The 13,236-nt window shown below is 38.3% G+C and overlaps 1 protein-coding gene across 3 annotated transcripts in view; it reads left to right on the top strand.

Moving 5' to 3' along the window:
* The window catches only part of RAPGEF3 (Rap guanine nucleotide exchange factor 3), a 37,462-nt gene that overhangs the window by 17,094 nt on the left and 7,132 nt on the right, over positions 1-13,236 (top strand). For 2 of the 3 annotated variants that reach the window (XM_020977182.2, XM_020977181.2), the window contains 10 exons: positions 4,945-5,091; positions 5,711-5,808; positions 6,205-6,330; positions 6,508-6,689; positions 6,958-7,048; positions 7,210-7,260; positions 8,703-8,790; positions 8,975-9,039; positions 12,324-12,378; positions 13,108-13,179. In XM_020977182.2, coding sequence (XP_020832841.1) covers positions 4,945-5,091; positions 5,711-5,808; positions 6,205-6,330; positions 6,508-6,689; positions 6,958-7,048; positions 7,210-7,260; positions 8,703-8,790; positions 8,975-9,039; positions 12,324-12,378; positions 13,108-13,179 — 975 coding nt within the window. The remainder of the gene's footprint in view (positions 1-4,944; positions 5,092-5,710; positions 5,809-6,204; positions 6,331-6,507; positions 6,690-6,957; positions 7,049-7,209; positions 7,261-8,702; positions 8,791-8,974; positions 9,040-12,323; positions 12,379-13,107; positions 13,180-13,236) is intronic. The other variant, XM_020977183.2, reaches the window with a different exon arrangement.

Raw genomic sequence — 13,236 nt, 5'->3', positions numbered from 1 at the left:
CTACTCTTTGATCAAGAACTTTTCTCCTATCGATAATGGCAAAGGTTCTCTCTTTCCCAGATCATCTAATTTGTTTATGATATAACCTTTTTATATCTAGATCATGTTGCCATTTGGATCTTATTGTGGTAGATTGGTATAAACCTAATTTCTGACATATTGTTTTCTAGTTGCCTAAGCAATTTTTGTTGTATAAGCAATTTTTGTTGTATAATACATACTTACTCTAGTAGTTGGAATCCTTAGGTTTATCAAGCACTATGCTACTGTGGCCATTTACTTCTGAATCTTCCATACCTAATCTATTCTCTAATCATCTTTTCTATTTTTAGTACCAAATAGTTTCGATGACTGCTGATTTGTAATATGTTTTGAGACCTGGTACTTTCTTTTTTTTTTTGGCTAGGCAGTGGGGTTAAGTGACTTGCCCAGGGTCACACAGCTAGTAAGTGTTATGTGTCTGAGGCTAGATTTGAACTCAGGTCCTCCTGAATCCAGGGCCGGTGCCCTATCCATTGCGCCACCTAGCTGCCCCGACACCTGGTACTTTGAAGCCCCTTTCTTCTCACTTTTTTCATTATTTCTCTTGAGATTCTTGGCCTTTTGTTCCTAAATAAGAAATCATATTATTTTTTCTAGTTCTATAAAGTAACCCTTTGGTATTCAGTATTGTAAAAGCAAATTAATTTATGTAGTATTGGTGTTTTAAAGTCATGTTATATATGTAAATAATTCATAGCTCTCCAATTATTTGTCTCTTTCTATCAAAAGTGTTTTGTAATTGTATTCATAAAATTTCTGTGTTGTCCTTGATGGGTAGACTCCCAAATCTTTTTTAGACTCTCTGGTTATATTGAATGGAAGTTTTCTGTCTCTTCCTGATAATATACAAAAAGGCTGACAATTTTGTGGGTTTATTTTATATTCCACAACTTTACTAAAGGTATCATTTCAACAATTTTTTCTTGTCACTAGGATTCTCTAAGTAAACCATAATGCCATCTGCAAAAAAAGTCATAATTTTGTTTCTTCTTTTCCTATGCTCATTGCTTCAATTTTTTTCTTTTTTTATTGTTACTGCTAAGATTTATAGTATTTTGTCAAATAACATTGTTGACAGTGGTAATCCTTACTTTACTTCGGATCTTGTTGGAAAGGCTTCTAACATTTTTCCATTAAAGATGATACTAGCTCTTGGTGTTAGATAAAATTTACCAAATTTTGCAATGAGACTCATATATTTTTGTTCTTTTAAACTTTTTAACATAAAAGAGTATTGTGTCTTGTCAAAATTTTCTGCATATCAATATAATCATGTGATTATTAGTACAATTATTACATTTATGGTTTTCCTACTACTGATACGACCCTATTTTCTTTACATAAATTCAGCCTGATCTTGGTAGATATTCTTTTTTTATATGTTGTTGTAGCCTTTATTGCTAAAATTATATTCAAAATTTTTGCATCAATAGTTTTCTTCCTCTGCTTGTTTTGATATCTGGATTATATCTGACTTATACATTAAGTTTATTAAGATCCCTTCTTTCTCTATTTTTGTAAACAATTTATAGAATATTGAAATTGATTGCTCTTTTGCTGTAATTGCTTGATAGAATTCACTTATAAATGCATCTAGTTCTGGATTTTTTTTCTTCTAGTAGCTTAATTTTTTTTACAAGATGGAGTTACTTAAATTTTCTTTCTTATTCTGTTAAGATGGATATTTTAGATTTTTGTAACTATTCATCTATTTCATTTAAATAACAAGTTTTGTTGGAATATGATTGGGCAAAAAATTTCTAATGACTTCCCGTGTTCCCTCTTCATTTATTATGACTTCTTTTTAATTTTTTATACTTGCAATTTGATTTTCCCCCTCTTTTTTTATCAAACTAGCTAGCAATATCTATTTTATTGATTAAAAAACAAAAAAGCTCCGGGGCAGGTAGGTGGTGCAGTTGATAGAGTTCTGACCTTGGAGTCAGGAGGACCTGAGTTCAAATGCGACCTCAGACACTTCGTACTTTAGCTGTGTGACCCTGGGCAAGTCACTTAACCCCAATTGCCTCACCAAAAAGGCAAAAAAAAAAAAACAAACCAAGCTCCTAATATTTTTTATTGATTCAGTGGGGTTTTTATCTCTTTTTAATTAACAGAATTTCTATTTTTTGTGTTTCATTTTTGTTGTTTTTCTAGGTTTTATTAGTTGCATGCCCAATTAATTTGATCCATCCTTTCTTTTGCTGATGAAAGTATTTAGAGATATAAATTTACTTCTGAGTACAGTTTTGATTTGTCGTTCCATTGTTGTCATTTTGTTTCCTAAAATTATCTGTTGTTTCTAGAATTTGTTATTTGACCCACAAATTCTTGAAGATTAAATTATTTAGCCTTTACTTAAGTTTGAATTATTTCTTTAAATATCCTTTATTGATTTTAATTTTTTTTGCATTGTGGTCATTAAATCATGTATTTAATATTTTTCCTTTTTTGTATTTCTTCATGAGGTTTTTATGCCCTAACAAAGGAGTGAGCAAACTATGGCACATGGACCAAATCTGGCCACTTGCTCTTGTATGACCCATAAGCTTGGAATGATTTTTACATTTTTTTTTAAAAAAGTTTGGACTTTAAAATGTAAAAACCATTCTTAGCTTGTGGATCATACAGCTGGATTTAGCCTGCAGGCCACAGTTTCCTGGGCCTACCTAGTACATGCCCAGTTTTTGTAAAGGTGAGAAGCACAGCTGAGAAATAGATATAGTCTATTCTATTCTCGTTCTATAATCACTAGCAATGCATCATATCTTACTTTTCTAAAATTCTGTTAAGTCCTTAATTTTGTTCTTAATTTTTAAATATTTGTCTTGTTCTGAAAACAGCACACTGAGGTCCCTAACTATTATAGTTTTATTGTCAGTTTTTCCTTGTACTTCAACTTTTCTTTTCAGTACTTAGATGCTATGCCATTTGGTGCGTATATTTTTAAATAAGTTTTTATTGATGTCTTTTGCTTTTTACATCACTATAATTTCCCCTATCATTCCTCCTTTACCCCCTCCCAGAGAGCCATCCATATGAAAATAACATTTTTAAAGAAAAAAGAGAAAAAGATGAAAAATCAGCATAACTGATCAATATGTCAAAAAGTCTAAAAATATGTACAACATATGACCCTTGTATATCTTCTGCCTCTGCAAAGTAGAGGTGGTAGGGGCAGTGTGAAAGTGTCTTCTCATATCTTTTCTTTCAAACCATACTTATTCTTTTGCAACATTCACTTTTATTTTTTTGTGTGTGTGGTTGTTCTTTCCAGTCAACCTGGAAACTTGTTGTAGTTACTTGTATTATTTTCTTGGTTCAGCTTCATTCTTCATCAGTTCATATAGATCTTCACATGCTTCTCATTTGTCATTTCTTTTTTATTTCCATTTGTCATTTCTTATGCCACTGTTATGTTCGTGTACCACAATTTGTTTAGCCATTCCCGAAATCTACAGACATCTAATTTGTTTCCAGTTATTTTGCTATCACAAAAAGTGCTGCAATAGACATTTTGGTGTATATGAGAACTTTTTGTCCATCACTGTGCTCCTGTGGGTCTAATCCTAGTCATGGAATCTCTGAGTCAAAGGGTACAGGCCTTTCAGTCACATTATTTGCACAATTCCACATTGTCATCTTTGATTTGAAGGATTCTTTCATATGGTTGTTCATAGTTTTCCATTCTTTTGAAGACTGTTGGTTCATATCCTTTGACCACTTACCTACTGGGAAAAGGCTTTTAGTTATATATATATATATTGTGTATGTACACATACATATATACACATATGTTAGTTGCATATGTGTGTATTACATATTGGATACCAAACCCTTGTCAGGGAAATTTTTCCCAATTCAACCCCTTTTCTTCTTATTCTAAGTGCATTAATTTTGTCTACATAGAAGCATTTCAGTTTCATGTATTCAAACTTATCTGTTTTATCTTCTGCAATTACTTCTGTCTCTCATTTGTTTAAGAATACATCTCCTTCCCTTAGCTGTGAAAGACTTTATTCTGATATTCTAAATGACTCATGGAGTCATTGAACTATGATTGTTCAATTCTATTTTTCAGGAAATCCTTTACTTGGGTAAGGTTTTCTGCATTCTATTTTAAATTATTTCTTCTTCCAATTTTTTCTTCCATAACCTTTATTTCAATTTTAATCTCATTTTTCAATCTTTTGTTTTATTTCTTCTAGCTGTTCTTGTAGTTCTTGTAGTCAAGCCTTTAAAAAAATTCTGTGGCTTTGTTTACTATATGTGTGTGTATATACATATATATATATATGTGTGTGTGTGTGTGTGTGTATGTGTGTATAAATATATATGTGTATATAAATATATATGTGCATATATGTATATATAGATATATATAATTCATTAGAGATTATCTCTTGGATTTTTTCTTAGTCCATGGTACTTTTTCAATGTGTTAAGCATTTTCTTTTGTTTACTTTTTTTTCTGGTGTAGCTCCTTTTTCTGTGCTCACAGGCTTCAGGTCCTTTTTCTATGGGTTCACTGGATTCTGTAATATAAACTCTCCCCCAGTCCCCACTAGATTCTGGCTTTTTGTTGAAATTTTGATTGCATGGAGCAACTTCCTTCTGTTATTTTGCCTTTTTTTTGCAGGAGTTGTTTTTTTTTTTTGAAAGAGTAGGAAACAGTCTACATAGCTCCACTTACATTGTCACTGCAGCTAACTGCTGGCAGGGGCACTAAGTGGAGGAGGATTTAGATCTAAAAGGGCTCTCCATTTTCCCTTCAGAGAAGGAATACACTTTTTATCCAAACCATAGTTATCAGACAAAGTGGTAGGTAGTTTTTTTTCTTACTGTTTCTTACCCAATAAAAGGGGGTGTTAACCTGCCTGATTCCTGCCTCCTCTTCTCCAGTCCCCTATGACATCTGCCGACCAGACCACTCAGTCCTGACGCTGCATCTACCAGTGACAGCCTCTGTGAGAGAACTGATGGCTACACTGGCCCAGGAGGATGGCCGGATACAAGGCCAGGTGCTGGTGAAGGTCACCTCTTCAGGGGGTAAGTTGTACATCCTTCTCAAGCAAGGATTTCCCAGACTGATCTACTCCAGACTTTTCTGAAATCAGGAATAAAATGAGTGTGGCTAAGTGTCCCAAGAGTCCTTGGGAGCATAGGAAACTGTTCATCAGTGAGTCATTCACCAAGGTTGGATGTAGTTGTTGAAGTTCCAGCATGATCAGGGCAGCAGGGGCTTCCTTAAAATACTGATGGGCGAAGAGGAAGCAAGACAAGAAAGAATTCAGGATTGGCAATCCTGATGTTTCCCCTTCAGATTCTAAAGCTGAAACCAAAGTTCTCTGGTGGCATCTTCAAGATACTGGATGATGTCTGCTGTCTGAGGGATTATTTCCTTTTGATTTATTTCACCTCTCCCAGCTGTTTGGATTGGAGGCAAGGGTTGTGGGGAACAAGGCACAGTTAGGGCAACAGTTCCCACTTAAGGCAATAGCCAATATTCCCTTCTCCCTTTATTTGGGAGCAAAGATTCCCTCACTCCTCATGAAGAAGGATTATTCCTTCCTGGATACTTGACTAAATTAAGATGTATATCTCACTTTTCCTGAACCTTTTCTTTCTGTGTCACTGCACGCCATCTTAGCCATAGCTTCTTCCACAGACACCATTGGTCTACAACCAGATGCCCGTGGTGTGGCAACATCCTTGGGACTCAACGAGCGGCTCTTCATTGTTAACCCACAGGAAATGCACAAGTTGGTAAGGAGGTTGGCAGAAAGCCTTAGTAGGGGGTAGAGACTTAAATCTAGATAGGGTCCCCTAGTAAGGAGCAGTGCATTAAATACCTGAGGGAAAGGGGGGATACATAATATAAACCTCCCTGGGAAATTCTGGGAAATACCTCTCAGCTCTTTCTTCTCATATTTACAGCTTATTCCAATACACATAAGCAATCCTTACCACTCCCAGCAGTGCTCTTGTCTCAACCCCTACCAACCCCTTTTGGTCCTATTCCTCCCTCCCAACACACAGACACACACACACAGAGAGACACACACACACACACACGCACACATGCACAGTTCCCCCTAGAGTCCCCTTTGCCCTCTCTCTGAAAAGAAACTGCCATCTCCATTAGTTCTTTCCCACCTGCAGACTCCACACCCAGATCAGCTTGGACCCAGTGTAGGCTCAGCTGAGATGTTGGACCTAGTGAGTGCCAAGGACCTGGCCAGCCAGCTGACTGAACATGACTGGAGCCTCTTCAACAGCATCCACCAGGTGTGAGGGAGGCCTCAGCTAGATGGGATGGATGTGGGAGAAGGAAATAGCCGGGAACAGCAGGATCAGGATTGGGGTCATGTGGCAGAGAAGGAGAGCTTGGTGAGGCTGATGGTGTGGGGGAAGGTTGGGGTCCAGTTTGACACACCTTAACTCTACCTTCCCCCAACCCCCGAGGTGGAGTTGATCCACTATGTGCTGGGACCACAGCAACTCCGAAATGCCACCACTGCCAACTTGGAGCGCTTCATGCGGCGTTTCAATGAACTGCAGTACTGGGTGGCCACAGAGCTGTGCTTATGTCCTATACCTAGTCTTCGGGCTCAGCTGCTCCGAAAGTTCATCAAGCTGGCTTCTCAGTGAGTGGGAAGACTGTGGGCTGGGGAGGGCAATCTTTGGATCAGGGACTGGGGATCTGGGGTAGTCATTTCCAGTTTTCATCTTCCTTAATCACATTGCTGTATCTAATGAATTTGTCTCTTTCACCATCATCTTCTTGTTCTTCTTAACCGTAATTGGAAAGATATGCCTCTTTGCTAGTCTAGTTTAGTTCTAGTTTTTTTTTCCCCTTGTTCCATGTGCTATACTAACTAATCTGTGACTGCAACCCTGGTTGCTGTTTCTCAGCCTCAAAGAGCAGAAGAACCTCAACTCTTTCTTTGCTGTCATGTTTGGCCTCAGCAACTCTGCCATCAGCCGTCTTGCCCTCACCTGGGAGGTAGGTGCTTCCTTTCGGTCAGGGTTAGAGGCCCGGGACCCTGTCCTAAAAATAGGCCAGATCCCATTTCCTGAAAGAGCACAGTTTCTGTCTCAAGAAGATTCATCAGGTAACGTAGCAGAAAATCCCAAGTACTGTGTTTTTGTCTCTGATTCTCTTAGCGGCTGCCCCACAAAGTTCGGAAATTATATTCTGCCCTCGAACAGCTTCTGGTGAGTCCATTAGCTCTGCTGGCCAACTCCCTCTTCCTTCAAACCCCTCACTCCTTGAATCAAAGTTAGGGCTAAAGTTAGGACATATCCCCTGTCCCCCTACAACCCTCAGATTGGCCAAACCTGGCATATGGCCTGCTTTTCTTATGAACTATGGAAGAAATGTTTCTGTTTTCAGCATCATTCTGTACATTCAGGAGTATGGGGCACTGGGCATGGATAGCCATAAGTTTTAGGGTGGCAACAGGATATGTTGATCTTATGGTATGTATTTCACAATATTGTGTCATGTCATACTGTGTGATATATGGCACACATTATCATTTTGTGATCTGAGATATGTTGAGGATGTGTCTTGGAGTAAACATGTCTGTGGTCTGAGGGGCAAAGAGAAGCCCTAAAGGGAAAATGATCTCAGCTTATTGACTAAAAATAATTCCAGAACCAAGTCCAGATACCAAATACCTGGATCATCAACAGCAAAGTCAGGCAATAGATATGGGGAACCTGTGGGTCGGATGAGATCTGAGGAGAAAGAGGGTTTTATAACCCTAGCCATTTCCTAGAGATTCCTGAGGACTATGGCATTCAAAGCAATTCAATGAACATTTATTGAGAGCTAAGTCCCGTATAGGTACTGAAGGTACTAAAAAAAAAACCAAAAGAATCTCTGGAATTTTCATTCTACTGGAAGTATGTGAGGAGAGATGTAATAAATATAAAACATACATAAAGTAATTCCAGTTCCAGAATTGGTGACTGAAGTAGAAAATTAAGGCAACCTGAGGGGAAAATGAATACTCCATTTTGGATTTTGTGAAAGAGAAGGAGAGGAAAGTTGGGCATAGTCTGACATGCACCTTAGGTTTAGGGAGAGGAGATGTCAAAGGGTTTAGGGAAAAGTATTGGTCAGTCAAGCCAAGAGGAATGGGATGCTCTCAAAAATAAAATTCTGAAAACTCATGGATAATAATTTTGATTTTTAAAAAATCAGTTATTTAAAGAGTCTGATGTGGAAGCACAGGTTGCTTATCAACTTAGATTCTAAAAAATAGAAACCATATAGGGAGCAAGGGCAAATTGTAGAAATCAAATCAGAAACGTGAAGTTGGTTGATATTGCTTAGTAGCGGTCCCATGCAGAGGAGCTATAACAACCTCCAGTCCTAGGAACTGTCAAGAAGAAACTATGCTCAGGAATTTGTGAACCCTCAGGTTTTTTCCTCCATCTCTCTCTGCCCCTAAACAATAAGCTCTATCTCTAAGAGGGTGGTCTGGTTCTATAATTTGGGTGAAGGTATCTGCTGGTTTTCAATATCCTCCTAGAAAGGTAGTTATACAGTGTTGTACCATGTGGTGGTGTGCTGTATACCATGTAAAATGGTGCCAGAAATCTAAGGGTCATGATATGTGGTGTATACTCTTTGTGAACTTCCCTGTCAGGACCCATCCTGGAATCATCGTGTGTACCGATTGACGCTTACCAAGCTGTCCCCTCCCATCATCCCCTTTATGCCTCTCCTCCTCAAAGGTAAATGGCATTGAAATCTAACTTTCCTTCAGTGGGAGGGGAGAGGTTAAGGAAGGTGGTAGAAAATGGAGGTAGGAGGTCGGTTTGGGGAATCCCTGTTCTTTTTCCTTTAACCTTTCCTGGGATAAGTATAGGGGAACAAAATTTGTGGGACTTTTGAGTACTGATCTATACCCCCCTGCAGACATGACCTTCATCCATGAGGGAAACCGTACACTGGTAGACAGTCTCATCAACTTTGAGAAGATGGTAAGTGTGGGAAAGTAGGAATCAGGACTTGGAGTTTTGGGTTGAGGTAGAAGAGAAATTCAGAAACCAGACATTAGAAGTGAGAAAGGGCACAAACCAAAATTTTTGTTGTTAAAATACATTTTAATTAATTAATTAACTTTTATCTTTACTCAACCATTTCACCCACACTCAACCCTACTTAATTGAACCTAACCTCATGACAAAACATTTAAGCAAAAAACATCCAATTCAGTGACCACTTTTGATAATGTATATACTATTCTGTCCTGGTAGTCCCCTGCTTCTCACCTGTGAGGGAGGAGGTATATTTAATTATCTAATCTCCAGTACCTTCAGTGGTTTTTTATTTACTCAGAGTCTGACCTCCTTTTAGTGACCTTTTGATTTACATTATGTAAGTCTGTATCATTGTTCTCAGGTTTACTTATTTTCTCTGCATCAGTTCATAAAAATCTTCCCATGTTTCTCTGAATTCCTCATATAATTTCTCACTGCACTTATTACTATTCTTTTAATATGTTTTATTTGTGTTCTTCCCTTTTCTCCATTACTGTCAATCAATCAACAGGCATTTATTAAGAGTCTATTAAGTGCCTGGCCCTGTACTAGTCATGGAGGTAGAAAGACAAAAGTGAAGCAACCTTACCTTCAAGGAGCTTATATTGTAATGGAGAGACAAATGCAATATGTATGTTGCAAATACAAGGTAACCTCGGAGGGAAAGGTGCTAGCAGCTGGGGGGAACAGGAAAAGGCCTCATGAAGAAGACACATGAACTGAGTCAAAAGAAAACCAGGAATTGCAGAGGTGAGCGGGGAGAGCATTATAAGCATATGAGACAGCCTTTATGAAGGCAAAGGGTCATGATTTTCTCGGCCTCATTTGTAGAGCATTCTCCAACTGAGATTATGAGAGGAGAGGGTACTGTTGTAATTTCGAGGAGAGACGAGAAGGTTTGAAGAAGTAAAACAGTAGTGTTATGGTATTGAGAGCCCAAGGGAAAGGACAAGAATATAGCCAGAGTAGAGGTGATGGCCTTTAAAGAGAGCTTTGAAGTATGTCCACAGATAATGGAAATGGAAGTCACTGGAGGTTACAATGTGGGTAGATTGGAAGAGGGATTGGACATCATGGTATGGATGAAGAATAGGTATAAGAGTAAGGTATAAGAAGATATCTTAGATATGAGGCATGAAGATAGAAGATTATGACTGGATAAATTAATTTTAGATTTCTTAATTATGGAAATAGAACACCTGTAGATGATGGCAGACTACATAGCTATGATGTTTGTTGTTTAAGAGGAATAAAAGAGTAAGATGAGAATTTAGTAAATTGAGGAACTAGGTGGCTAGGTGTATTTGATAGAATGTCTCGTATGTGTTATGGTCTCTTCATATAAAGGCAAGAGTTGGAGTAGGGAGGGAGACAATGATCCAGGTACCAAAGTCATTGAGACAAAAGGCAGAATGTTCTAGGGACTGTTAGAAACCACTAGGATATGAATTGGGTGATAAATTTGGATAGAGTGAACCTCAAAGAAAGAGAGATGAAGTGTTTGAGGCAGAAGAGTCTGAACTTAGCAAAGGGGAACAAGGGATATTTTGAGCCTTCCTTGGGATCAGTAATTCTGTGGTGTAAACAAAGGGGTAACCAGCACTTGGCAAAGATGCAATATCATGAGGATTGGGTGGTGGAGACACAGCCAGGTTTCTTTGAGTGCCAGAAGGTAGAAGGAACATGAGAGGAAGAGGACTAAAATTAAAAGAAGTTTGTTAATTTTGGAGCAAGACTTCCCAAGTGCACAGAATAAAGGTCAGGCAGATCTGGAATATGACATTGGAGGGGGTAACATTGAGGTAGACAAGGATAAAAGTGGGCACTAGGGGTTTGGGAGAGGAGTCAATTGCCAAGGACTCTCCCCTCCCCAAATAGACCCCTCCTTTATAACAAGTATAGTTAAGCAAAACCAACACACGAGCCATATCCAAAAATATATGCTTCATTCTATATCCAATTTACCACTTCTCTGCCAAGAAAGTGGGAGGCATATTTCACTGTCTGTTTTCTGAAATCTTGGTTGATTAGAGTTCTGAAGTCATTACATGTTATTTCCTTTATGTTATTGTAAATATTGTGTACATTATCCTGATTGTGCTCATTTCACTCTTCATCATTTCATACAAGTCTTTCCAAGTTTTTCTGAATTCTTCATACTTGCTATTTCTTAGAGGGCAATAATCTCAATAATATAAGATTGTTTTCCCATGCCATTATTTTTTTCAGCCATTTCCCCCTTAGTTCTCAATTCTTTCCAAACTTTTAATAATATAAAAACATGAAACATTTGTCATTTATCAATAAAATAAAAGAATTATTTATTATCATATGATTAAATCATTCTGTGATTTCACTGATGTAGGCACCTCCTCTATCAATGGAGATCATATGTCTTTATATTTTAGTAAGTACTTTGATGCATCACTAAGGCCAACATCATTCATTACTGATAGTCTGACTTCTGGAGATGAGTCTTTCTGCGCTTAGTTTTGCTGGCAGAGCCTTAGGAGACGATCTGTTGCTGGGCTTGTAGTTGAAGCCTTTTTAGCTTGGTAATACCCTCCAGCCTGTGAGCCTTGAAGGCATAACAACCTGCAAAAACCTAGACCATCTTTGTTCCACAGTGAGGCACTGGGGTTTAGTTGGGGGGAAGAGGGGAGGGGGAAATAATCTAGCTATTCATTTGTGTTAGGTGTGTAGGCATATAGTTGTTTGTGTGTGTGTTTTTGTGTGTGTAAATACTGAAGGGCAATATGTCAGGGCAAATAGAGATCTGGCTTCATTTAAGAAGACCTGTGTTCAAGTCCCACTCAGTCACACACTGGTTCTATGACCTATCACTTAACCACTCAGTGTCCCATGCAACGTTTTCAGAGGATAATTTTCTGGAGCAAATGCCAATCTGCATTGGTAAAGGAAGTTCAGCATATAAATGAAATCACAGATCAGTTTTTTTAAAGTATGTATGCACTAATTTTTAAATACCTGCCTTAGTCTTATGTCTCCTCATTAAATACTTGCCCCATTTCCCTAAGCTAGAAGAGAATGTACTCCAGTCTCTTGTGTCTTTCTGATCACGTGACCTGATATATGGCAATATTCTGTCCAGGACACCCAGCAAAGCTGATAGCCATTTAAATATTCCAGCTTCCTGTCTGGGGAGTGGAGTTGAGGATAGTTGGGTTGCTTAAGGTCCTTACTCCTGTTTTTATTGCTCCCAGCGTATGATGGCCAGAACCGTACGAATATTGCATCACTGCCGAAGCCATACCTCTGGTAAGAAAGAGCTAGGACAGCTCCACCTTTCTTTCCCCTTTTCCTTTCCTTTTCTCTCCAGTCGTTAAATGTTACAGAGGAGAGACTTACTTGGACTCAGCTTAGGGATCCATATGGTGAGATAACACAGAAGTAAGGGAATCCTTGGTACATGTGCAGGTCCCAAAGGAGCTTTGCTTTCAGCCTAAAAACTCAAAGAACCAAAAAAAAAAAGTTGGAATCTACAGTCATGGGTTCATATAGGTCTAAAGATGGAAGGGACCTCAGACACCAACCCAGGAATTTTTAACCTGGAGTCTTTGAATTTGTTTTTTAAAATATTTTTATTTTCATATTTCAATATAATTGGTTTCCTTTGGAATACTATGTATTTTATTTTATGTGTTTAAAAATATCATTTTGAAAAGGGCTCCATAGACTTCACTAGATTGCCATAGAGATTCATGACACAAGAAAGATTTACCACTCTAGTCCAAGCTTCTTATTTCACATATGAGCAAACTGAGTCCAGGGAGATTAAGTGTCTTGCCCAAGGTCACATAAGTAGTAAGTGTCAGAGGTCTTCTGATTCCCAGGCTAATATTGTCCAATCCTTCTCAATCTTCCTCCTGTCTTGGGTTAGGTCTTCTGTCCCCTATTCCATCATTTTCTTTGTCTGCCAATCCTTTCTCATCAGGGGCTCAATCTCTGATGTAATCTCTTTGACTCCCTGTTCTTATCCCTATTCAGTGCCTCTGTCACCACTCCGGAGCCGAGTCTCCCACATACATGAAGATAGCCAGACCGTGAGGATTTCTACTTGTAAGATGACATGAAGGATGCATCCAGATGCAGGGCAGGGAGATGGTTTGGAAGGAT

This window comes from Phascolarctos cinereus, unplaced genomic scaffold, assembly GCF_003287225.1.
Source record: "Phascolarctos cinereus isolate Bilbo 61053 unplaced genomic scaffold, phaCin_HiC Scaffold_1;HRSCAF=81, whole genome shotgun sequence".
Classification (NCBI taxonomy): Eukaryota; Metazoa; Chordata; class Mammalia; order Diprotodontia; family Phascolarctidae; genus Phascolarctos; species Phascolarctos cinereus.
Note: the sequence above shows the minus strand (reverse complement) of the source record. Positions and strands in the feature narration are given on the sequence as shown.